At 40.2% G+C, this 27,057-nt stretch overlaps 2 protein-coding genes and 1 non-coding gene across 4 annotated transcripts; 2 read left to right on the top strand and 1 right to left on the bottom strand.

The window, feature by feature from the left end:
- Positions 1-271: 271 nt before the first annotated feature.
- Positions 272-1,254, bottom strand: LOC104453654 (hypothetical protein). Its single transcript, XM_010068264.3, has 2 exons — positions 853-1,254; positions 272-619 (listed from the first exon to the last, which is right to left on the bottom strand). The coding sequence occupies exons 1-2, from the start codon at positions 1,195-1,197 to the stop codon at positions 440-442; spliced, it is 525 nt and encodes a 174-aa protein (XP_010066566.2). The 5' UTR covers positions 1,198-1,254; the 3' UTR covers positions 272-439.
- Positions 1,255-2,862: 1,608 nt separating this feature from the next.
- On the top strand, positions 2,863-11,652 carry LOC104453652 (two-component response regulator ORR21). 2 transcript variants are annotated; one of them, XM_010068263.3, is made up of 7 exons: positions 3,314-3,449; positions 3,966-4,114; positions 5,963-6,115; positions 6,193-6,588; positions 6,775-6,851; positions 9,237-10,451; positions 11,203-11,652. In XM_010068263.3, the coding sequence occupies exons 3-6, from the start codon at positions 6,049-6,051 to the stop codon at positions 10,449-10,451; spliced, it is 1,755 nt and encodes a 584-aa protein (XP_010066565.2). In that variant the 5' UTR covers positions 3,314-3,449; positions 3,966-4,114; positions 5,963-6,048; the 3' UTR covers positions 11,203-11,652. The 2 variants fall into 2 exon arrangements, with proteins under 2 accessions (XP_010066564.2, XP_010066565.2); XM_010068262.3 differs by lacking the exon at positions 3,966-4,114 and having other exon boundaries at positions 2,863-3,449.
- Positions 11,653-16,905: 5,253 nt separating this feature from the next.
- On the top strand, positions 16,906-25,741 carry LOC104453651. The gene is made up of 4 exons (XR_005552811.1): positions 16,906-18,117; positions 19,953-21,845; positions 22,589-22,738; positions 24,491-25,741. It is a non-coding gene; the product is annotated as an RNA-dependent RNA polymerase 1 (transcript).
- The last annotated feature ends 1,316 nt before the right edge of the window (positions 25,742-27,057 follow it).

Genomic DNA, 27,057 nt, shown 5'->3' with positions numbered 1-27,057 from the left:
AAGAAAATGTTGTTAGATTATGTGAAACATCGAATCCATTGAGAATTTCCCTTTTCAAAAAGAATTAAACTAGCTCAAAGATGGCCGAATGACTAGCCAAGATGAATGATTATGAGGTTGATTCAATGCTTTCAGATTTATAAGTGAGCCTACACTCTATTGTAGTACTTATCGTGGTACACTCAAGTACAAACTCTTCCTCTTTTACTTTTAGTAGGACTTGTTTTCAAATGTCTTTAACATTAGAAAGAATACCAACATACCCCGTATCTCAAGTGAATACTCCGTACTTTTATATCATGTTTTTCTTTGTAGGATACGGAAATCTATGCTATGTAATATATGGTAATTTTTTTGATCAGCAAAACAGAAGGGAGAGAAAATCCCAAAAGATGCCCATAAAACAAGAAAACAAAGAAATGACATTGGAAGAGTATTTTCATTTGGGTGCGAGAAATTGCTCGAAATTTTCCCATGTCAATCCTTTCTCGATATACTCAATGTTAGAAGGGTCGAAAGGTCCCTTGATTCTATCAATCCACTTGATCTGTGCCTTTGCCGGAAGAACACTTTTTGATGGGTCCGGCGCTGTTCCATAGCTCAAGCTTGAAGAAAATCCCTGAAAATTAGTTGTGCAATATAAATTTTACATATAGCAACCAAGCAAGAATGATTTTATTAAGTATATGCACCACCCCCCCCCACCCAAAAAAAACCCAAAAAAAATATCTCCTAGAAATTTTGCCAAAGGGTGCAATAACACTGCTCTACGCCTATAATTTTCAGAGTGAAATTTATACCTAGCATTATACCTTTTCCTAAAAATTTCTCAGAAATTTTCGATGGACTGACCTTATAGATGAGGACTTCCACTTCCTCTCCGCCCACATCGGCATGCACCACAAGAGCTTCGCCTCTTGCGGACTGGCTGTACAGCTCCAGCATCGCGATCTCCTTGTTGGGGCCGTACTCTTCCCCGTCGCCTTCAGCCTCCTCCTCCTCCTCCTCGGCGCTGCCGCCGTACCGCACTGACCTCCTCCTCGCGGCGCACCGGATGGCCGTGCCGTGGGGACAGCTCTTGTGTCGCTTTCGAGCTTGGAGTGCCGTGGATGCGCAAGGTTGCTCGTGAGTGGTTGGGAGGCGAGGGAGATTGGGCGGCGAAGGAAGGGCCGCCCATTTGCCCAAGTTGTGAAGCATTTCCGTGTGTGTTGAGCGTTTATGGTCAAACGTTGTGGCTCTGAGGATAAGGTCATGTCGTTCGTGACCTAATAGTTGAAGTTGGGGAAGAACCACAACCTACTCTAATTTGACTTTTTATCATCATAATTATTATTATTATTATTTTTTATTATTATTATTATTATTATTATTAGTTTTTTAATTATTTTTCTCCCAAAATTTATAATTTACAAAAATCTCATGACTTTTATAATATCTGAGAGATGAGCTTATATGATTTGAAATGGGAGAATGATATGACATTTATCATGATTCCCGATGAATTAGGTGAGCTTTCATAATTGATGGGGTGCATCTACATAAGATGGGATTGATATCTCATGCCTTGTGTGAGATCTTAACATTATAACCGACTTAAATTAGCCATTGCCCAAATCTAGAAAGTGGCATCATCGAATCAATAACATAACGTTGCAAGTTCTCGACATAGACACTCATTGCCACAATCATGGAATAAGTTTGATCTTTATTTTTTCACACTTTAACCTGATGGCTAAGGCCCTGCTTATAAGCAAATTTAGTTTAGACAAGAATGGAGACCACGCAAACTAGGATTTGCAACTAAAGTAAATTGTCATGAATTTTTCAAGATTTAGTTAAGAGCGTTGCTGTTGTAATAATAATAATAATAATAATAATAATAAATCACCCTTTAGATTTGCCTTTGGCCAATCGAGCCTAGGCCACTGGAGGGCTTGGGAGGTGGATAACGCATTTCTCATGCAAGGCCCAACTTCATAAGTTTATCCAAGCGCAAGCATCAGACCAGCCCGTGGGGTTTTGCTCGGAGTGATTCGATCCAACTGCAGACTTGCACCCCTCACGGAGCAAGCTTCACCCCCTCATAAATGCAAAAGTCCCACAATGAAGTAGGTATGTTACCATAATCTCGATATACGTTGGCTCTCTTTTGTTTCATCAGGTGCATACTATATCGAAAGGTTCTTTTTGAGATCGAAGTCGAGAAGACTTCTCCGTCTCGTGATGAACAGGACAAACCCGCCCCTCGTGGAGTCCGGCGTCGCTAGGAACATATCCAAAAAAAAAGCCATGCGTCAACTTGTATATCCTAGGACCCTAAGATTGTATCAAAAAATGGGGTGCTTTGCCGTCGGTACGGGGCTACTTAGCTGCTCCGAAAACGGCGCCGTAGAGCCGAATTCAAAGACGCAGCAGATTAAAACCGCACGCGAGTGGGCTGCCGCGCGTGGGACTGGACGGCGGGGCCACGATATCCCATCGACTGCCGCGCCCCCCCAATTATTGGCGCCTTTCTCTCTCTCTCTCGCGCAGCCGCGTCAACTCTCCTCAGCCACCTGTCACGTCTTAATTCTTTAATTAATCAAAAAAAATCACAAGCTCGAATCGCGGCAGCAGAATATTAATAATAAAAAAACAAAAAAGAATAAAATACCTTCTCCATGCTGGAAAATAGCCGACTCCGATGACGTCACAAATCGCGACGACGGCGCGTGAGGCGCAAGGAACAAGGAGCTCGCGGCGGCGCGTCGGCCTTCGTTTTCGCTTCAAGAAGAATTAATCGAATGGAATTGAAAAAAGCGCTCCACCGGAAGACCGGAAGAGTCAGTCAGCAGTGATTATTAGTAGTATTTTATCGTCATCGTCGCCGCCGTCGTCGTCGTCCCTCTTCATTACCTCATCATCACCGTCATCTCCTCCCTCCGCTCCTCAATCATCGCGCCGCTTCTGAAGTCCCCGCCGACCGACCGACCGACCGACCGACCGACCTCTCCGATTCCAGCGGCGGCGGCGGCCGGCGTCCCGCCCCCCCTCTCTCTTCTCCGGCTCGCCTCGCTTCGCCGCTCGGAATCCTAGGGTTCCCCGCCTCAGATCCGGCGGTGCTCGGCTTCGCCGTCGGCCTCCGGTTTCCCCTCCTCTGACGATCGCGGGAGCAAAAGAAGAAATGGCGCTCCCTAGCTTCGCGGACACCGGCACGCACTAGAGCTCGGCGGTTCTTTTGGGGTTTTTCGAGCTGGGGGGCGGGGGGTTTACGGCGATGGATGCGTTGCAGAGGGCGGTTCAGCCGCCGGGGGCGGGCGGATACGGCCCGCACGCCTCGGGCAGGGGCGGCGGCGGCGATTTGGCGGTGCCCGATCAGTTCCCGGTGGGTCTGAGGGTTCTCGTGGTGGACGACGACCTCATTTGCTTGAAAGTGCTGGAGCAGATGCTTCGCCGCTGCGCGTATAATGGTAGATTGCTTGATTACTTGCCCCAATTTGTGAATTTTCAATTTTGCTGTCGTCTTGGTGAGTCGTTTTCTGTGAGGGTGATGGCTCCTAGTTCTCAAGTAACCAATTCATGCTCGACTGTGGAGTCCAACTTCCAAGTGCTTGAGTAGGGATCGATAGGGTAATTGATCTCCATGGGAGTGGGTGATTGGGAAAGTTGGCATGCTTTTCAATTTCGCGAAGCAATTGCTTCTAGGGCAGGTCAAGCAATATTTCTAAGTACGTTTGCTAGTTGTAATAGAATTACAGAGTGAGAACAGATGATGGATTGCTTAATCTTAGGTGGACAGCTTCTCTTGATGGATCGAGGTTGAAACTGTGTAGGGAATCTGAGGTGGTGGAGTTATGTGTTGAATAAGTGTGACCAAGAATATTTAGATTTTCATTGGTGATGGCATTTTGTTGGTAACTTCATTTGTTACTACTTATTGTCGGGATTTAGGGATGATATCAGCTCCTTTTTCATATGCTGTGAAGTGCTAGGGCATTTTTGCTGTATGACCAAGAACCATACGATAAAGAAAATGAAACTATTTGAGGAAATGGACCAATCTGAAGCTGTTCTGTGGGCCGCAGGGATCAACTTTCTTACCACTAATTGTTGAATACCAACAATCTCAGCAAATGTGAGAGTTAAAATTCTGTAACTGTTATTGCTAGACTTCTGTAGTTCCATGTATATGTGAAGTTCACTGCATTCATCTATTAGAGTAAATTTGATGACTAAAACAGCCGAAATGTACAGTTATTGTCCCTCATGTTCTGCATAGGTACAAAGAGGAATCATACTGTGATGACAACTGTGGAATAATAAAAGAGTTTGCAATAAAACAAATGGATTTGAAATTGTGATTGGAAATTGTGATTGAGAAGAAAGGGCTATTGTCAAGATAGGAAGTGGGCATTTTGTCAAGGCCTTTTGTTTTCTAGAACTTCCAGAAATTGCATACATGCAATTAGCATTGTAGATGAATTGCAGCCTAGTTAGTGTCTCTTTTTTCATTTGGCAGATTGTGGAAAATTGAGGGAAAGGCGAGATGGATGACAAATGAATAATTGAAATAGTATTATAACCGACAGTATCTTTGGTTGGGGAGATTTGGTGGGAACAGAAGAGATTTGGGGGAGGGACTTGCAGAGTGCATTGTTTAGTTGGTTTAACTTGAAGGAGTTGAATGTATATGGAGAGATTCTTCCTTGCTCTCTTGTTAGTTTTAAGTAACTCGTGAATCCCTCCAAGTCTGTCCAAAAGTGGGATGATTGGGATGGATTGGATTGTTACTTATCATTTAGGTCACATTTGTTTGATCTACGTTTATTTCCTTTGTTGCCATTTTGATTTCTTGATCTCATCCAAACTACTAGAAACTTAAATTAATTCTTTTGTGTTCTCTTCTTTTCTCTAGTTTTTTTTTTTTTTCTCTTGTTTCCAAATCATGGCATCCAAACATATTGTAGGAATCCATAAGTGGTTGATGCAGAATGTTTGAAAGCATCCAAGAATGGAAACAAGTCATGTAGGAAAATGCGAGGAGCATGTTTGGTAATGGTCAGGGCTGGTGGCATGTAGCATTTAATCATCCATTGAATTTGGTTCTTGGTAAGGTGAAGTGCCAAAAAAAAAAAAAAAAAAAAAGAGTCACTTCCTGAAAGTTGCATTGCGTTGGTTGACATTTTGTTACAAATATTTCTTTTAAGGAAGCATTTGAAATTGGAGACTGGAAAACTTATTTGTGGTAATTCACACCTTGAATGTTAATTTTATTTTATTTTATTTAAAAAGATGAAGGTAATTGGTTCCAGACAAGCAATTGAAGGAAAGTAGAATAAGCATGGATATATTCATCTCTTGTTCTTCTACTTGGTAGTGAAATGAGAAAGAGCAAAAGAAATAATGGAAGAATACCTGGTCTAGAAGCAATGATGTTTTGATGGTGGATATACAAGGTATCGAAGCATACAAAGCTTTTCAAAGTTGAGGTTATGATTTTGAGGTGCTTCCCTCGTTACAGTCTATTTAAGAGTTTTTACATCTACAGTACTATGCAGTCATTAAGTTTTGAATGAATTAAATTTAAACCTCCTTTTTGTGGAAACCAATTTGTATCCTAAATATCATGTAAAGAATGGGAGAATTGCTGTATCATAATCTCTACACCACCCTACACCACCTATATCACATCATGGAAGTACTCACTGGGGCATCTTACATGTTTTCTTTTTCCTAATACTGTAGTTAGATGCCCTTTTAACAGACATTGCTTGGAAAAAAAACTATTGTCAAAGAAGTGGTGCTTGGTGCCACAATCCGCAGTACATTCCTTTTTTCTCCTTGATTTTGGCTTGGCATAGCCAAAATCTTCTGGCTGACAATTTATATGATAAATATGCAACTAGTTCACAATTTAGAGGTAGCTGAGATCTTGGTGCTTAAACTCCGGCGAACTCTTTTGATGACCTTTTTTTGGCTGCAGTTACAACTTGCGCCCAGGCAACTGTGGCATTGAATCTGCTCCGAGAGAAGAAAGGTTGTTTTGACATTGTTTTAAGTGATGTTCACATGCCTGATATGGATGGTTATAAACTCCTTGAACATGTTGGGCTTGAGATGGACCTTCCTGTTATTAGTAAGTATATTTTGTTTGCTCGAGATATGGATTTCCCTCTTGTTATGAAAGCCAAATTTGACAGGATCCTATTGCAGTGATGTCTGGTGATGGAAGCACGAATGCTGTTATGAGAGGAATTAGACATGGAGCATGTGATTATCTTATTAAACCTATTCGCCCCGAAGAGCTTCAGAATATATGGCAACATGTCGTTAGGAAAAAATGGAATGGAAATAAGGAGATTGAACATTCAGGAAGCCTAGAAGATAATGATCGGCATAAGCGAGGAAGTGATGATGCTGATGGTTCTGCTGTTAATGAAGGGGGGGAAGGCTTGCTGAAAAACCAGAAAAAGCGCAGCATTACTAAAGAAGAAGACGAACCTGAATTAGATAGTGATGATCCTACTACATCAAAGAAACCACGTGTAGTGTGGTCGGTGGAGCTCCATCAACAATTTGTCAGTGCTGTAAACCAACTTGGAATTGACAGTATGGTCCTAGACCGTAATTTTGTGCTTTGTTTTCTTTGTGTGCTGGTTTTATCGTGATATGAAGGTACTTAAAGTAGAAATAGTAAAGGAGGTATCCTCATTATAGTTTTCAGGACATAAGCATCATCAAAGTTGTAGCCACTGTTTGCTACCTCTGAAATGGTTCCTTTGGTTTCTTTCTCAGAGGCTGTGCCTAAACGAATCCTAGAATTGATGAATGTTCCTGGCTTAACTAGGGAGAATGTTGCAAGTCATCTGCAGGTTTGTTTACTTCTCCTTCCTCACATGCTGGTTGGTTTCCATTGGCCATATATTGTTTCTTCTATGTTGATAGCTTTATCAGGGAATGGTGACTGATATACTCTTATGAGAAACATCAAGGTCTTCCTGTGAAAAATTTAGGGGCCCAAGTAGTCGATGTGTAATACCAAGTTATTTTTCTTCTTATGTCAAAAGAAATTCTTATCCTTTGGCACTTTAAAACAGACTCTAGGTGAAACTGCTAGAAATAAGGCAGGCTTCCAGATAAGCGTTGCATAGGGATAAAGTTGAACTTTGTCTAATCAGTAGGATTTTTGGCTGTTGTAGCTGAAAATCCTTGATGGCAGAGCTGTTTTGCTGATGTTCCTTGTAGCTTCAATGAAATTTTAGAGCCTTTTTTTGACATACCACTTGAGTATTTCTGGCTGCTTGTAGTTCCCTATTGAATTTGTTGCTGAAATGCTTGTAAATTGAAGAGAGGCAGCTTTTGAAAATTTTGATGCTGAAGAACTTGATTTTATGGATTTTAGGTCAGTGTAGGTTTCACTTGGATGAGTCTTTAATTTCTTTGGATATTTTTGATAAGTGAAAGGAACCTATTGCTGAACGTTGCATTGCTGCATTAGATCATAATCTCAGGTTAGCTTTCATTTGCTTGCTGAAGTCTAAATTGGATGGAGATATCTGGGGAAGTTCCTTTTTTCTGAATACAGTAGCTGAACAGACTTGATGTGAGGATTCTATACAGTTCAGAATGTTTTCAATGCAGACGCTTTTTAATAGCTCAACTATTTTTATTTTCTGAAAAAGGACCATTAAATTCCATGTTATCTCTTAGCTGTTCCTCGGTTTTATAAGAATTGTTATCAAGCCATTCAAGCCATTCGGTCCTTGGTTGAGTATTAGTGGTTGGTTCTTGATGAGAAGTTACCATCAGATGAGCTTTCATTTAGTGACTATTCAGTTTAGAAGGAAAAAAGGTGGCATAGAGGCAAGCAAGAATGGTTGTGAACTTGTGAAAGGGGTTGGTGTCGTTGCAGTGATGTGCAACTTACATTATTGGTCAATCACTAAAAAAACTTCGAATTAATTAACTTGTTATTATGCTCGCGATTATTTATTTTAAGGGATAAATGATACAAATCGTCCCTCTCAATATACAATGTGGTCCCTGAACTTTAATTTTGTTCAATGTGTTTTTGAACTTTAGCCCAATGTGTAATGCCCTTCCTAAATTATTAATTTGTTCAATACAATTTCTGGACTTTTGTTACATGTTCAATTTTAGGTCCGTTTGGTTTGGTTTTGGGAATGGGCTTTGGGACTCTAAAGTTCCTTGACCATATGCAAACGTGTTTGGTTCGATTTTTTGGGCGATTTTGGCAAGATGTAATTGTATCCAAAGGACTCTAAGGGTCCTTAGTTCAAAGCAAGTCTAGAGGTTCTTTGGGAACTTGCATTTTCGGAATGCAAGTTCTGGTTATTGTTCATCTTCTCTGGTGGAGAAGTCGATTGGAGGTCGATGACCGCCGGCCAAGGGGTCATGCGCGCCGGCGATCGCCGCCTGAGGGTCGCCCGACCCCGGTGACTGTTGCCAGACCTTAGACAACGCTTGGGTCGCGCGACCCAGGTGGCCGCTTGAGGTCGCGTGACCCCAGGCGACGGTTGCCGGGGTCGGGTGACCCTAGGCGACGGCTGCCTAAGGTCGGGCGACCCCGGTGACGGCCGCTTGGGTTGTGCGACCCAGGCAGTGTCGCCTGGGGTCGCCCGACCCCGGGGGCTAGATTCGGCTGCACAGGGTCGCTCGGTCGCCCGACCCCCGGGGGCTAGATCCGGCAGTCCGGCCGCCAGATTCGGTGGCTAGACTTAAAAAAAAAAAAATACAATTTTTTTTTGTTTTTTTAATTTAATAAAGTCCTTTACAAATGCAAATTTTACCAAATGGTATTTTGGCCAAAGTTATTTCTCAATGCAAATTTTATCAAACGTTATTTGCATTTCGGAAAACCCCCTTCACCAAAGTATTTGCATTTTTGCAAATGCATTCCCCAAAACCGAACCAAATGGGCCTTGAGTCCTTGGAGTCGGGACCACATTGAACAAATTTAAAGTTTAGGAACCACATTGTTTATTGGACCAAAGTTCAGAGACCATTTGTGTTATTTACCCTTTTCTTTTAAACTTCTTTTGATGCTGATGTGGCTTGAATAAGTAATTATTTGTAGAATTCAATGGTTTTGCAGAAACTGCTTACTGTTGTAGCTGTTGTTGAACTGAATATGATATCATCTTTTGTCACTTGCACAGAATGTCTAGTTGATCTAGTTTGCATATGATCATCTTGTCTGGGTACTGAGTTTTGCTGGCTGTGTCAAACAATTTCAGAAATTTAGGTTGTATTTGAAGAGATTAAGTGGAGTAGCTCAGCAGCAAGGTGGGATATCTAGTTCATTCTGTGGAACTGTAGAATCAAATATCAAGTTGGGTCCCCTGGGAAGATATGATATCCAAGCTTTGGCAGCCTCTGGTCAGATTTCTCCGCAGGCATTAGCAGCACTGCAATCTGAGCTTTTGGGTCGACCAACAAGCAACCTAGTGTTACCGTCATTTGATCAGCCAACTCTCTTGCAAGCTTCCCTGCAGGGATCCAAGTGTCTTCCTGTTGAACATGGTGTGGCCTTTGGTCAGCCTCTGATTAAATGCCCATCTAATGTCTCCAAGCAGTATCAACAGTCCATTCTATCGAGTCAGGATGCACCTTCAGGATTTGGACCGTGGCAAGCTACTAGCCTTAGTACAGTAGGAAACAATAACATTGTTGCAGGGTCGAATATTCAGAGTAATAACACTTTGATGGATATATTTCAAAGACAACAGCAGTATCAGCAAAAGCAGCAATTACAGCAGCAGCAGCAGCAACAGCAACAGCAACAACTGCCACAACAGCCTCTCCTAGAGCCTAGCCGTTTAATTAATGTGCAACCATCTTGCCTTGTTGTTCCCCACTCATCAGCTGGTTTTCAAGCAGCGGGTAGTCCTACTTCTGTGAACCAGAGTTCCACCTACAATAGAAGTGCCGTCATTGACTACAGTCTTCCATCATATCAAGGCAATACTGCTTTAAATACTGGTCTGGCCTCGGATAAAGATCTCAAAACCTCTGGCGTACTTGGTGGCTACTCTGTACAAGGTTCCATTTCACCGACTTTGTCGTCTAGTTCAGCGAATGCTGACAGTAGCAATTGCTGTCCACTTCGGAATCCATCTGCAAAATATAACATCATTGGACAAGCACCAGGTGTTGTTTCTGATTTTTCCAATATCCAGGGTTCTTATGATGCTAAGTCAGGTGAAGCCATTGATCAAGGACTGCTAAAGAATCTAGGATTTGTTAGTAAGGGATCGGGCACCCCAAGCCTTTTCACAGTTGATGAATTTGGACCACCGTTGAAACAAATATACAGTGGAAAAGTCCATCTGGAAAGTAGTGCAGGTAGAGTCAAACAAGAACCGAGCTTTGACTTTGTGGATGCAAAAGTGTCTATCCCAGTATTGGAGCAACTTTCGTCGAATGATCTTATGAGCGTTTTCACTGAATAGGTAAAGTTTTTTTCTATTTTGTTATTCTTCTGTCCATTTTCCTATGTGCATAATATTGTAAGAAATCACGACTTCTATTATGTTCTGTAGTTGTGTCTTTACTATTGTTCTGGTATCTCCACCTTCCCCTTCGATGTAGGACCTTGATCAATTTTGTTGCTATGTTATAGACAGCCTTCCAAGAATGTAAGCTGTCTCTGTGGGTGTTCCTGCATCCCTTTGTACTAATATCCACCGTCTCCCTGGACATAGGACCATGTCACCTTGATGGGTTTTTGTTAACAAATTGTGGTTGATAACTTTGTCAAATATGGTCAGCGGTGAACTGGTTATGAGGTGGCAGTAAAATTGAACGAGTGTGCAAAATGATTGACCTTTTCAACAATTTTCTTAAAACAATGTTTTTCCAGCACGGTATGTATGAGAAACTGTGAGGGCTGTTCTCTGCATCTCTGCAGGCACTTGTTAAACTGTGACTGCTGAATCACGGCATGTCCAAGGAATTTCACACAGCAGTAGTTTCTTCATTGTGCTCCTACTTTAGTACAATTGGCATTATGTCTACTATATGCAAGTTGGGACTTGAAAGTCTACCTGTCATTTAATTCAGTTGTATGAATTTGCAGTCAGTATTAGTTGAAACTTAATGCACATGATGGTCATTCATAATTATCTGATGACCTAAGCCTTGACCCTCTTTTACGATAACCGTAGTTACATGCAATTGCCTAACAAATTGCCCTTTCCACAGGATGCCTATGCTGTTTGATTGGTTTGGAGGCTCTGTTCCATTTGATCGAGAAGCACAGATTTATCCACTTCTCGGGGTGGGACGGATTCTGGTTCGAAACTGTAATGTTTTCTTCTAGAGACTTACTAATTGTTGCTGAACCGCGTGTATAAATGCATTTCATTAAACTTATGCACAGTTCCGAGGCGAAAATAAGCTGTATGTAATATTTAGGGGCTTGGTTTCACTTCTCGGACTCACATTTGACTGATGTGTAGTCATTTGGACTAGGATGTTGATATCCATTTATTCATTATCACCACCTTCTTAAGCTGTGATACCGAAGCTGCTGCTGTCTTTCCTCAAGATGCAGAAAACTGTTTGTAACCTTTTGGTGCCTAGGCTGCTTTTGCCGCTGCGACACTCTGATGTGTAGTCATTTGGAATAGGATGTTGATATTTATTTATTGATTTCTCACTCGTTTTCCCCCGAGGAAGGGCGATTTTCTTCCTACTCTGAACTGAGGACATATTTGGTATGTGTGGGAAAATAAAGTGGAATAGGAACTTATATTCAGCATGTTTAGTTACTTCCCTCATATATAATAACTAATTACATGACCGAATTACTAGCTATATAAATACTTCAATGGTTATTATTTTCTAGGGAAAAAGCCAAAGAAAAAAAAATCATACTATGCAAGTGACATTTATTCTTGACTTTTTTTGGTGATACCAAAAATTCCAAATTTATATCTATGGGGCCTAATTTGCCCTCCGTCTAAATTTTAAAAATTTGTCTACATGGATGTCTGATGATTTAAAATTTTTGACGGAAATATCGTTTGATGGAACTTTAAAGGATGGTAAATGTGTTAGATAGGTACAAATTTAAATTTAAGGTAAATGTGTCATAGTGGATATAGTTGGGGTTTTTTGTGGGATTTTTTTTTCTCTTTTTTCTATTGAATCTTATACTTGTGTAGTGAAATCTTTGTAGCACTTATGGAGAAGTTACTGGCAATCTATATATGTGAAGTTGCTTTTCTCTAAATTACGTAAGCGTTGCTTATTAAAGATAAATAGACTTTCAATATTTCTGTCAAAACTTTACTAGGATGTGATTAGGTAGTAGTTCCGCAACTTTTCATTAGGAAAAATAAAGCATCGATAATTGAGTACGCCATTCTTATTTTTGTGCGTGACTAGTAAGGAGAAGGGTATGCATATGTCAAAAACTCATAATTATTTTCGCGAGATTAGTGATTTATCATGGGGACAAATAACTTTCATTCTCTAAATAGTTGACAACTTATTCATAGGAATTGGTGACTTTATGTGCTTGAAGAGTTAGTATGCATCGGTCGCTACTGATATTTTCATGGTCGGTAGATTTTCAATTAGACGAGTATCTTTGACACCATTTTTCATACGATAAAAGTACCAATATGTCATGTTGCCGATTAACTTGTTACATGATCAGTAACTTTTCCATAAATTGATTAGTTTTTGTTGAGAATATATGTCAAGTTTGAGTACGCAAAGAATGTTGATTTTCTAAGGCTTCGTTTGTTTCGTGGAAAATGTGATGTTTCTGGAAAATATTTTCCAAAAAGTCATTTTCCAAGAAAATGTAATTATTTTTCGGTGTTTGGATGAAACCTAAAAATGAAATGGAAAATATTTTTCGTTGTTTAGTAAGGAAAATATTTTCTTACATATACTCTTTTTCATTTATTTTATTTTTTAAAATGGGTTTTTCATATTTTTTAAAAATTGATTTTTAATTTTTAAAATCTTTTATTAATTTTTTTTTCATTTTTCTTTGTTTTCCATCTCCTTCTTTCTTGGCCAGTTGCCGACCATGGCAATGGCCCGAGACCGTTCACCGGCGAGTCTCAAGCTCACCGACAAGCACAAGGCTTGCCGCTCATCAGATTGGCAAGCGCGAGCATCGAGTTCGAGGCTCACCCAGTTGACGAGTGCGAGCTTGAGATCGATGAGCTCGAGGTTTGTCGGTGATGGCCAACGACTAGCTAAGAAATATGAAGATGGGAAACAAAGAAAAGAAAAAAAAAGAAATAGAAAAGAAAAAAGGAAAATAAATAACTCGAATTAAAAAAGAAAAAGAAATTAAAAAATAATTCAAATAAAAAAAAAAAAGAAGAAGAAAAGGGAAGAAAGGGAGGATTTGTAGAGTTGTGAGATAAGAGAGATCAAGTGAGGAAAATATTTTTCATTTTTCAAAAATGGAAAATGTTTTCTCCTAATTTAGAAGACTTTTTTTTTTTTTTTCATGGAAAAAATTTTCCCGAGGGAATTCATTTTCCGTGAAACGAATGCCGAGAGAAAATTCGGAAAACATTTTTCCAAAAATTGTTTTCCGCGAAACAACAGAGCCTTAATTTGGTTAGGTTTTCTAGCTTTAGTAGTGTCTCTTATTTTGGAAAGAAATATCATGATATATATATATATATATATATATATATATATATATATATATATATATTTTTTTTTATGTACATTTTTGAGTGAATTTTCCATACGAGATTACGATATGATACTTGAGGCTTCACTTTGTTCACAATTAATGCTTGGGAAACACTTAAGTAATTGAAAGACGGTAAAATCTATTCTCCCTAGATTCATAGTAGATTTTATGGTAGTTAATTTTCTCACAGGTAGGTATTGACACTTGAAATGAACCATGTAAATCTTTGGTGACTAAGAGCACGTTTGGTAACATTTTTGTTTAAAAATTGTTCAGGGGAATAGAAATAGAAAAAAGTGTTTACGTTAGGGGAACAATTTTGAATAAAAACGCGTTTGGTAAACTTGTTCGGGAATAAAAAAATGAACGAGAAACATGTTTGGTAAATTTGGGCGCGTTTGGTAACGTTTCGTTTAAAAATTGTTTCGAGGAACAGAAATAAAAAAAAGTGTTTATGTTCCGAGGAACAATTTTTGACCAGAAACACGCGTTTGGTAAACTTGTTAGGGAACAATTCTTTTTTTGTTTCTTTTAATTTTTAATATTTTTTTTTTCCTTTCTTTTTCTTTTCTTTTTTTCTTCTTTTGGTCGGTCGCGGCCTCCGGCGATCGGCCGATGGGGTCGGCAGCCCGGCGAGGCCGAGCCTCGCCGGCGTGGCGAGCCTCGCCCGCCTTGGCCGGGCGAGCCGGGCCTTGCCCGATTCGGCGAGGCCGAGGCGTCGCCGACCCCCGGCGAGGCTCGGCCTCGGCCATTTGGGCGAGCTCGAGCTCGCCCGGATCCGGCGAGGCCGAGCTCGCCCGGCCGGCGAGGCCGAGCCCGGCCACCGCCGGGTCGGCGACGCGACGCCGAGCCTCGCCGGCCGGCGGGCGAGCTCGGCCTCGCCGGATTTGGGCGAGCTCGAGCTTGCCCGGCCAAGGTGAGGCCGAGCCTCGCCCCAGCCCGGCCGGTCGCCGGCCATGGCCAAGGCCGGTGACCGGCTAAAGAAAAAAAAAAAAGAAAAAAAAGAAGAAGAAGAAAAAGAAAAGTGTTTCTAGATTTTGTTTGAAACAAGAAACAACTTTTTTGTTTTTTGTTTACATTCCAAATGTGTTTCTAGGAACAAAAAAATAGTTTTGGAACAAAAACGCACACAAACGCGTTTTTGTTCCTTTTTTGTTCCCAAGAACAAAAAAACAGAAATTTTGTTCCTGGGAACATAAACAAGTGGCGAGCCAAACGCAGCCTTTATGTTATTTTTGTTTCTTTTAATTTTTTAATATTTTTATTTTTATTTTCTTTATTTATTTTTTTTTTTCTTTTTTTCTTCTTTTGGCCGGTCGCCGGCCTCGGCCATGGCCGGCGATGAGGGTGGCGGCCTCGTCCAACGACGGCGAGGCTCGGCCTCGCCGTGGCCGGGCGAGCTCGGGCTCGCCCGGATCTAGCCTCGCCGGTGGTTGGTCAAGCTCAAGCTCGCCGGATTTGGGCGAGCCCGAGCTCGCCCGGCCTTGCCCCGTCTTTGGCGAGGCTTGGCCTCGCCGGAGGCCGGTTCGGTGAGGTCGCCGGCCCTCGGGCCGGTCGCCGGCCACGGGCGAGGCTGGTGATCGGCCAAAGAAAAAAAGAAAAAGCAAAAAAAGAGAGAAGAAAATGAGGGGAGAGAGAAAATTTATTCTTAAAAATTGTTCAAGAATTCTTGTTTCTTGTTTTTGTTCCAAATGTGTTCTGGGAACAAAAAAATATATTTGGAACAAAACGCAAACAAATGTTTCTGTACTTTTTTGTTCCATGGAACAAAAAAACAAAAAATTTGTTTATAAACGAAACAAAGAACATTAACAAACATGCCCTAATTGTTCACTTGTTAATTTCTATGGTAATTTTTTGTTCCTCCAAGTGCAAGATCCGTTAGTTTCACAACATTTTTCTTAAGAATAAGTAACTTTCGACTCATCAATAATTAGTAACTAACTTTTCATATAGAACACTTTTAACCCATTATGAATTGCACACTTTGTGTAGTATTATTATTTATATTTATTTATTATAGTTTGAAATTTTTCATAAATATGTAGTTCGATAACTTAAAAACTTATCTACCAATAAAAATCTGAAAACAAAAACTCTTGTATGGTATAATATGAGATTCGAATTGCTACCGCTCAATGAGAAGGATAGGAGGGTCGACCCTTGCCCGCACACAGGCGAGCGGAAGTTGTGTCAATGGTGGAGGGGTGACATGGTCCCTACACATGCCATCCTCCTGAAATCTTCTTTCGATCATCTTAAATTGATCCCACATTATCTCAAGATGTTAAGAGTAAGTTGTAAAAGTGTTATCTAACAAATTATATAAGTTAAAATTCTTCAATGATAGAACGGGATGAAAGATCTTGAGCTTGATCTGAAGTGTCGAAATTTAGAGAAACTAGTCAATTGGTCTTGATTAGAGTCTAATTAACCTCACTGGTTCATCAAACAAGGCAACAGGGTTTTGGTATTGTTAATAAGTTCTATTGCAAATTTAATTTAGGAGGACCTCGTTAGGATACATACGTGAGTTATATTAGAGAAATTCCATCTCAGAAAACTAATATGGTATAGGATAGTTAATATATCTTAATTGGCTCATAACTTATTAATTTAAATTTTTGAGTGAATATCGATCCAATTAAATATATGGATGAGCTTGCACTTGAGCTCTTTTATGGTAATTTCTCTAAGTGAAGGTATTGGGTTTGTGCCGTGCGTACTCAACAAATGGTATTAAATCCTACGGTTGCAGTTTTTGGGTAGGTAATGCGTTGTGGCGTAGGAAGTTGATGCAGGAAGGGAAGCATCGAGTCCACGTCGGAATGTCACCAATGGTGGAAAGGGCAACAAAAAAAAATGAGAAAAAGAGGGTATTTCTCGGAGAACCAGTGGCCTACCGACACGCGGCCGGTACGGTATACTCTATCGTCGTGGGTCCCGAGGCCAATTGCTTCCTTAACTTGACGAGCACGTTGGCTCATGCAGAGCCGTCGCCACCTTCCCCGCGAAGCGATGGGAATCCTGGCTTTTCTCTCTCTCTCTCTCTCTCTCTCTCTCCCTCCAATCGTTACGGAGCAGTGACGGAGAGAATGACTGAGACCAGTGCAATGCAGTGGCATCTTGCAGTGGGGGGTTGTTGACTGAGAGAGGTTGACACGGAGTTGACGACGAAGGAGACGCTCTCCCTTCTCTCCGCCGCTCTCCTTTTCTACTCCCTCTCCCTTTCTCTCTCTCTCTCTCGAGCACCGCTGAGACAGACCATTCCTTCCCCGCTGTGCCAGCTCTTCCGGGTAACCGCGCTTCTTCTTCTACTACTTCTACTTATTCTTGTCAGTCAAGCTTGGGCTTTCGATGATCGCCGTTCTCTCCCGCTGTGACTTGACATCATGTTCGAGAGTGCGAACTCCGTGCGGCTGTCTCTTACGATCGTGCGTGGATCTCGCGGTTTTCCGTGACTGCTTCACGGGGTGAGATGGTGCACGTTTAGAAGGGGTCTTAAGTACCGTGAAGGATTCGTGATTATTAGCACGTGACGTGAGTCTCTTTAGGAAGTCAACTTCATTATCTGGAATTAGAATCCATCGCTGTCGTACGTCCGGTATGGTTGCCTGAACTTGTAGGCTGTTCTGATGTTTTTTTCCGGGTGCCGGTCGCTCTTTTCCTTAACGTGTACGACGCTGATTGATCCCATTGCGCCTCTATATAGTTTTTCTGAGTGCTTTTCAAATAGCAGTGATCAAGCCTTCATTTTGATAATCAATCACGAAGATGATCCGTGGTAGTTTGAGGCAACCATTACTTTATGTAAGTTCTCTTGTTTCCTGTCTCATGGTCCAACTTGTTTTTGAAGGACCACGCTGCTCTGTCACTGCTGGTGACCTCCTCGTTACGGTGTAACAGAGCGCTATAAAGTTCTTGTTAGTAGAATGGGTAAGACTATACGCGTACGCGGATTCTCTTCATTAGTGACGAATGATTTAGTCAGGAAATTCCTGGAGCAAAAGACCGGGAAAGATACTGTTGACGCCATCAAGGTTAGACCAAACAAACGTGGGAATGGATCCCATGCTTATGTCCAGTTTATCGACCCTGAATATGCTGAGTCGATTATTTCATCGGCTAGTCAAGGTTTGTGGTATCAGTGTTCTTGTTTGACTGTTTGCAAGGCTGATTACGATATCGTGCAGAAGCCAAGAACCCTCTGGCATTCGATGGAAGGTATAGCTCTGCATTTTGGCTGCCAGGTATCAGCTAAAAGGTTCTCTAGACTGTGGACAGGGGAGAATGTCACTGTGAATTTCGGAACGAAGCGGAGAAAATTCTGCTTTTTTGTGTCTCATCTCGATGCGGAGTATAAGCTTGAGTTATCCTACGAAAACATCTGGCAGATGAAGCTACACCGTCCGAGAGGCCGTAGGACAATGCATCTCGTGATTCAGGTGAGTGAACTTCATTCAGATCACGGGACTAATTTACACCAATATCGTGATTTATCCTCCGATGCATAATTGGTTTTTACATTTGATCAGACACCGCCTTGTAATGCAAAAACCTCCTAATTCTAATTTTCCAGAACGTTAAAATTCTGATTTTCGGCTCTCTGAATGAAGGGTTGTTTCAGAGCTACTTACAACCTGCAAGGAATTACTTAAAGATTGGACCAGTGTAGTTACTTTTTGTTTAAATTTTGGTTGAATTTTTTTTTATTTTCCAGACGATAACTTAACAGAGAAATGGCAGGCAAACTCAAAATTTTTATTTTTGTAATAGAAAAATAATATGAATGCAAACATTTTTTTGGTGGGCTCTGGTTGGGACTAGGAAAAGGGTTCTAAATTTAGTTGACGTTTGGCCTCGTCTTATCAATTGGGATTCAGCTCCAGGGGTCATTGGGATGGCCATGGTTGCTCAATCAGAAATCGTATTTTTTTTTTTTTTAATTCTTAAAATTTGTGTATTCAATGAATCAAGTTCTGAACATGAAAAGGTAGAGGTATTTTGATTTTTTGACCACAATCAAATTTTAGCCAATTTGTTAATGGGGAAAAAGTTCATCAGAAATCGTAAAATATTCCAGTCACGTTTCAATCAAATTTTCATTTTGAAAAATACATACTCTGATAGCTTGGGATAGGCTGCCAAATAAGAGAAATAAAGAACGTTATAGCTAGGAGTACTTGATTGCGCCAATTGAAAAGTTTATCACCTGGTTACATTTTGTACACAAGATTTATGACTTTCAATACCATTTTCCGTAAATGACAGTGTTGTGGAAGCAAGCAATCGAATAGTAAAATAGATAGAATTGAAAAATAAATAGGACGCTAGATTTATGTGGTTCAGTTAGGTAATCTACATCCATGGTGAGAGTAGCAAAAAATTACATTATAGATTAAATGATATAGCAGAGAAAACAACCATACTCGAGTTGTTCAAACACATTCAATATTTTTAGTTGTCAATTACACCTAATAACTCATACAATGTTTAGTCATACAATTTCTCATGATATAAACTCTTGAATTAGGAAAGTTTCCTTTTAGCTTCAAACTTGAGACATATTTTCAATAAATAATTTCCTAATTAAAACTCTCAGCATATTAAGGACTTACTAACGCACTGTTAAAATCACGAGAAGACACGATAGTGTTTTTGTAAACTTCTTAAAGAATAAAGCTTGGAGGTTCATGGTCAAAATCTTTCATGAGGCTGTTGTTTCTTGATTTTGGGAATCCTGCATCTTGTTATATTAAAAAGTTCCAATCTTCTAAGGCTACGAGTTAATGCTAGATGAAGACTCTTGTCTGATCCGTGTATTATTAGTTGATCTTAACAAACTTCGGGGTCATGGCAAGGTTGGTTAAGCAGGAGGCTAAGCAGGGTACAGAAGTTCCCTCCGGTAATAGAGATTAAAATTCATCTATGCTGATCTTATTCTGGCATCTGGCTAATTTGGAACTTACAAACGTTTTAGAGCCTCTGCAAAGTTAGAGTTTATAACTTTATACTTTTGGCGTAGTGGAAAATTTTCCATGGACGTTCACATACTGATAGACATCATGAATTTTCCTTTATGTAGAGCCAGCTTTCAGGGCTTCAGCCCTTTTTGGATTCTGTATAAGAAAACTTTCACTTTCACTGAGATAAAGAGACCCGGTCCTCATCTTTTTTCTTATGCTTGCACAACCATGCATGCTTTTCTACATGGTATATGCTTCTTATGATAGAGGAGGACCTGATAAATTTCTGTAACTTTTGTTCTCGTGGATGTTAGCTGTATGGGGCTCCTTGTATTCATAAAAAAGTTCAGCATTCGGAATCAGAGAATATCTGGGGCAGTCCTCTCTACAACTTTTTCAAAGATGGTTCTGATGACCAGTGGGTTAGAGCGACTGATTTTACTTCATTGGCTTGCATTGGACAGTCATGTGCTGTCTGTTTAGAGATTCCTCGGGAATGCACGGTTCCAGATTTTCATGAAAACTTTGTCAATTATAAGGAAACCGATGGAACATTGTATATGGAAGTTGGTTCTCCTTTCTCCTCCAGTGCGGATCTGGTTCCAATCGTAGGCCCTCCCAGGGGACTTGACTTGCCGTATGAGATTGTCTTTAAGATCAATTTGTTAGTTCAGAATGGCTGTCTAGCAGGACCTTGTCTTGATTCTTTATTTTATCGAATGGTTGATACACGGAGGATAGACATGGACATGATCCTAGATGCCTTAGACAAACTGTTCCATATGAAAGAATGTTGTTATGAACCCTCAAAGTGGCTGATTAAGCAGTACAAGAAATATCTCACCTCCCGGCATTCTACGAAACTGTCTTCAATAACGTTAGATGCTGGCTTGGTTTATGTACATAGGGTGCAAATAACACCCTGCAGGGTGTATTTTTTTGGTCCAGAAATTAATGTCTCAAATCATGTATTGCGGAGGTATTCTAAGTACATTGACAATTTTATCCGCATTTCTTTTGTGGATGAGGACTTGGAAAAAATGCATTCAACTGATTTATCTCCTCGCACTGATTCGAGACATGGAAGGACGGATATATATGAAAGGATCCTTTCTATACTCAAGAATGGCATAAGAATAGGTGATAAGGAGTTTGAATTTCTTGCCTTCTCATCCAGTCAGTTACGCGAAAATTCTGCTTGGATGTTTGCTCCAACAAATGGTACAACTGCTGCAACTATCAGGGAAAAGATGGGTGAATTCAGAAAAATAAGAAATGTCGCAAGATATGCCGCAAGACTTGGCCAATCCTTTGGTTCATCTACTGAAACTCTCAATGTAGATAGACATGAAGTTGAAGTCATTCCGGATGTTAAAGTCAAATCACATGTTGAGGATAAATATTATAACTTCTCTGACGGAATCGGAAAATATCTGAAAATTTCGCTCGGAAAGTTGCAAGAAAATGTGGCTTCAACGGCTATACTCCTTCAGCATTTCAAATTCGCTATGGCGGATACAAAGGTGTTGTAGCTGTTGATCCGACATCCTCTGTTAAACTGTCACTCAGAGAGAGCATGTCCAAGTATGAATCGAATGAGACAAAGCTAAATGTCTTGGCGTGGAGCAAATATCAGCCTCTCTTTCTGAATCGCCAGTTAATCACTCTTCTCTCAACGCTTGGCGTTCCAGATCACGTGTTTGAGAAAAACAAAGAAATGCTGTAGATCAGCTAAATGCTATTTTAGTTGATCCCTTACGAGCACAAGAGGCTCTAGATTTAATGTCCCCTGGCGAGAATGGTAACATTCTCAAAGAAATGCTAAAGTGTGGTTATGAGCCTGATGCTGAGCCATTTCTATCGATGATGCTGCGAACATTCAGAGATGCAAAATTGTTTCTTTTACGGACAAAAACAAAGATATTTCTTCCTGAAGGAAGATACATGATGGGATGCCTTGATGAGACCCGAAATTTACAATATGGTCAGGTGTTTGTGCAGTATTCTGGTAGAAGGAAAAAACAGATGTGGGATGAGTCAATCATGTTCAGAAGTTCTGACTCAGATCAAACTGTTGTACAGGGAAATGTAGTTGTTGCGAGGAATCCTTGCTTACATCCCGGTGATGTTCGAGTTCTAACTGCCGTAGATGTGCCAGCTTTACGTCATATGGTGGATTGTGTTGTTTTTCCACAAAAAGGAAAAAGGTATGACTCGAACGTGCCTTGTTATTGGCTTACAATGATACAATGACCGTAGTTGCACTGGCACTTGTCAAGGATCTATCCTGGGCTTGTTTTTGCTTTTGGTTGTGGATCTTTGACTATTGTTTTGATTTGGGTTCGATCATAGTAATAAGGTCTAAAATTTCTGATATTATGTTTGTATTAGGTCTGAAATATATGGTCGGATGTGTAACCCAATTTAATCTTTTCCTCATTTTCCATAGCCAAGGATGATTTTGACAGTTCTTTAGGAATAGTTTTGGGCCTTCTTTTCTATCACCTCTGAGTTTTGAGAATAAATACTCAAATGTTTATCCAGTGGGACTTGATGGCTAGATTTGAACTCTTGTTAATCTTTCTCCTGGTGTCTCTTTCTTGAATGTGGTTTGAGTTCAGTGATCCGAGGCTGATGAGTAAATTTTGTGTCCAACCTTGCTAAGAAGCATGCTCTATGTTGTCTATGCTTCTGATAGTTCTGGTTCTGGATAAATCCCTTTAGTTTTTCCCCTTAATTCTACTAGCTATAAAAGTAGAGGCAAGAAATTCCTTCCCCATAATTTGGGTTAACTTTTCTACTTTTAATCCTCCCTAACACACTGTTAGTTGATAAAAGTAGAAAGCAAAACATGATATTGATCTGCACTTATTTTGATTCTCATCTCAGACAATTTCTCTTTCTTAATGCATACTCTCTTAATGCATCTTACACTTTTTGCACAAAATAGGCCGCATCCCAGTGAGTGTTCAGGGGTGATTTGGATGGAGATGGTTACTTCATCTCCTGGGACTCAGAATTAGTTCCACCTCTCCAGAGCGAACCTATGGATTACACACCTGCCCCGATTGAACAGTTGGATCACGATGTCACTATTGAGGTAATGCTTTTCCTGAGCATTTTCAGGGAATTCTATACCCTGTAATAACTTTTTCTGGTACCATGAAACTTATATAACAGATTACAGTTATAGTAGGAAATACATCTAGCATCCATTATCTTCACATTGTCTTTCTTTTCATTCGACTTGGCTTGTCCAACATGATGCTTGGATTGCATTTCATCCTCGCGGAGGAATTAGGCGTGTGAGCATCATGTCATGTCAACCCTGCTATGTTCTTTTGTTTTCTCGCTGGTTCCTTCTGCTTCTAAATTTGTGTGCTTCTCTTTCTTCCTACCCTGGGTTGGAAGAACCCCTAAGTTTGCACCTTTGGCAAGCAGATGATAGCTTAAAAGAAAGATTACTTACTAATCATACAGTTGAGTATAACTGGGCTCATTGATTCAACCATTACGTTGATAGGATTCATAAAGCCAAACCATACATCTTCTGTCCTAAAAGCTATACGCCAAATTTTCTGTCACAACTTCAGACGCCACTTTAAACAAAGTGATAAACATTTGTAGGGAAACAAAAAGCGATTATGGTAAGTAAATAATGAAGCTTTAGATGCTGTGGTGTTATCTAGATGGCTAGGCAACAACGGAAATATCGATCATCTAAAATTGGAGGTACCGTACATCGGTCCATTCAATTTCCTTATTGCGAAGAAACTCTTCCAGAGAACAGAGATTCATCATGATAACTCATCCTTGCTTTTGGGGGAAAAGGGCTGGGGCTCATACTTTGGTGTTGGCTATTTGCTTGTTTTAACTGTGGCTTCACTTAATTTGGGTTTGTTTGGAGGTTATCATTTACGATGGTGATGTATGGGTTTGTATGGAAAAGAATCTTTAGATCTTTATAATAAGATTTTGTTCCAGTGCAAATCTACAAGTAAAATTTCGGGATAATTACCCATCAGTTCTAAATCTATTATATTTTGCCAATGTAGTCCCAAACCTTTGCACAAAATTTCAATATAGTTCCTTTGGCCAATTGTTGCTAGAAATTGCTAAGGTGGAGTCCAATCATCACCGGTTTTCCTATATAACATGCTAACGTGGACAATTTGTGAATCGTGACATCAGCTATTTTGGGCGGCAATTGGCCATAAGGAATAAAAGTGTGATTTTGCACAAATGTTTAGAACTACATCGACAAAGTTGAAAAATTTAAAATTGAATCAAAATCCATACATTAGGTTTAGGATTTAATTGGTAATTATTCCTAGAACTTGGCCTTGATACTTGATTGTACCTTCTTGATGTTGGATTTGGGACCTGCTCTTCACTGCTGTTGAGAATTTCCTTTTTTTTTTTTTTTTTTTGTTCAAGTGTAGTCATTATTAGGCTATACTTTCCCATGCATATTCGCTTTTACTAAGATGGTTGTATGCATTGTTCTGTTGCTATGCGGAACATTTCCTTTTCATGATGATGAAATGAACGGATTATTGGGAAACATTGGGAATGCTGGAACAGGAAATGGTCAACATGTACCTTGAATTACTTACGAGAAGAGTATATCCCAGCGTACCTTTGTTTTCATAAGGTAATCGATGATCAAATACGTGGGAGATCGATAAGTTTGCCTGTCTACCTTTATTTTGTAAGGTAATCGATAATCGATTATGCGGGAGATGAATGAGTTGCATCCAGTTTGAAATTCACCCCTTGATTTCTCTAGTAATGCTTCGTGGATGTAGGGGTTAATTCAACTCTTTTTGTGGTGGTGTTGTTGCTTAAACAGGAAGTGGAAGAGTATTTTGTAAAATTCATGCTTAATGACAGCCTTGGAATTATTGCCGACTCCCACACCGCGTTTGCAGATAGTAAGCCTGGAAAGGCCATGAGCCCTGAATGTTTAGAGCTTGCCAGACTTTTCTCTATTGCTGTCGACTTTCCGAAAACTGGTGTACCTGCTGTGATACCTCCTAATCTGTATGCCAAAGAATGCCCAGACTTCATGGAGAAGCCTGACAAGTCCAGCTACCCATCCAATAACGTGATCGGAAAGCTTTTCCGGGAAGTCAAAGAGCTAGCATATGCATCGAGCTCTATTCGGAAGTTCACGCCGGAAATGGCGAGGCAATCTTATGACCCAGAGATGGAAGTGGACGGATTTGAGGAATATGTCGATGACGCTTTCTATCACAAGGGTAATTATGATTACAAGCTGGGTAATATGATGGAGTACTATGGGATTAACACAGAGGCCGAAATACTTAGTGGCTGCATAATGAAAATGTCCAAATCTTTCACCAAGAAGAGGGACTCTGACAGCATTACCAGGGCTGTAAAATCCCTGAGAAAGGAAGCTCGGAACTGGTTTAATGATAAGGGAAGTGGTTCAGATTCTGAGGCTGTCGATGAATATGCAAAAGCATCTGCTTGGTATCATGTCACATATCACCCGAGTTATTGGGGTTGCTATAACGAGGGTCTGAATCGAGATCATTATCTTAGCTTTCCTTGGTGTGTATATGATAAACTGATCCAAATTAAGAAGAAAAAACGAGGTAGGATAACTGATAATATGTCCACTCTTGAAGACCACTTAACCCGTGGATTGTTCCTGACAAATCCTACTCAGATATTTTATTAGTTGGAGGGAGCGGAGTTATTGTGTTTTTGTGCCTTCTGCAATGTGCAGGCAACGTTCCTCCTAGACTCCTGCTTTTATTTAGCAAAGCTTGAATACTGGCTGCTGTTCGTGCATGCATTACATCTTTTACTACATGATGGTAATGCCTGACGGCTGTTCACAGTTTACAGTCTCTCTGAACGGGACTTTCCATGGTGTCACAATAAACGTTGTGTACCCCGTAAATTTCCGTGAATGACAGTTATTCTTCCATGACATAGGTTCCTCCGATTCCTAATGCTGGGGGATTTGAACGTTATAACATTTCTGTAATTTCAGATGACAGCTCTAGTCCAGATGATGCTGCATCAGATTTAGTTTGTCGTGGACTTTGAGAATAATATTATGCTCTTGCAATGTGTGATGTTGGAAAATTTTGCAGCAGTTTGTGATCACGGGAACGGTACACTATGTAGCAGCACATAGGAGATTTTTGTTTTCTTTTGGTCGAAACAGCACATAGGGGATTCTTACCAAAAAAAAAAAAAAAAAAAAAAAACAGCACATAGGGGATTAGCATTGCACGGAAATCTGCAGTTCGAAAAACAGCTTCTGGTGAAGTAATCATTTAGGCACGCAAGTGTCGGTTTCACAATACAATGCACCTAGTTTCACAAATCTACTTAAAGAACTGGGATCATCTATCGAAGCTACCCCCAGCATGAGGACGAGCAACCTAATGCCTTTTGACTTTAATTTCTTGAAGAAGCACCACATTGATACTGGTCATTGTAAAGGTGATGACTTCTTGCTTATCGAAGCCCCAAGAGTACCAAAAGGTCAATACGTTCAAACTTCTTGAACAAAAGCAATACGAGTACTGTAAAGATCAGACCAGGAAAGATGCTGATCTCCTCACTGTATTCAAATTTTGAGTACATTTTACGCGACATATGAATTAAAATTAGGGAAAAGAAATGTGGAACTCACTCTCAAGGGCGCATTATTTACACTTTAGTATCTCTACTAATTGGCTTCCTTGAACGTAGACTTGAGGATAAGCCGAAACACTATATATTGTTGTGTGCTACTTTCTATCTATTCATTATTGCTTTAACCGCCTGATAGAAGTATCAGCTTACTTATAGTTGTTAATCTATTCTTGCTACTGTCAAAGTACATCATGTTATCTTCCGTGAGAAAAATTGTTTAAGTTTTTAATAGACCTATTCACTCTCTCTAAGTTGTATTGCTAGCCTCAACAATTGGTATCAGATCTTTTTTGTTTGTTATTTGAAGTAAAATCTTATCTATGTTTAACATCATTATTGGTTTTGGTGCTCCTCATGGACAAGCTCCCAGTAAGCTAGCTTACTTTGATGATACAGACGACAACTACTGGAAACAAAAAATTAAAGTGTTTCTTCCAGCTACAGAGATTCCTATGTGGGACGTAATTGAGAATGGATTGGTAATTCCTCCACCAGCAGGACCTCCTATTCCACCAGCTAGAGAAGAACATCCACTAGCTCCACTTGCTGCTAATCGTGACGAAATTAAACTTGCACTAAATGCTAAAACTATTCATCTCATATAATATGTATGTCTCCATCTATATTTAATAGAATTTCTTCTTGTACTACAACAAAAGAAATCTAAGATCAACTCCTAATTACATTTGAACGAACCTTGAATGAAAAGCAGTATATTAACTCTTCAAGTACATAAAGTCA

Source organism: Eucalyptus grandis, chromosome 7 (genome assembly GCF_016545825.1).
Source record: "Eucalyptus grandis isolate ANBG69807.140 chromosome 7, ASM1654582v1, whole genome shotgun sequence".
Classification (NCBI taxonomy): Eukaryota; Viridiplantae; Streptophyta; class Magnoliopsida; order Myrtales; family Myrtaceae; genus Eucalyptus; species Eucalyptus grandis.
This window is presented reverse-complemented; position numbering and strand designations above follow the sequence as displayed.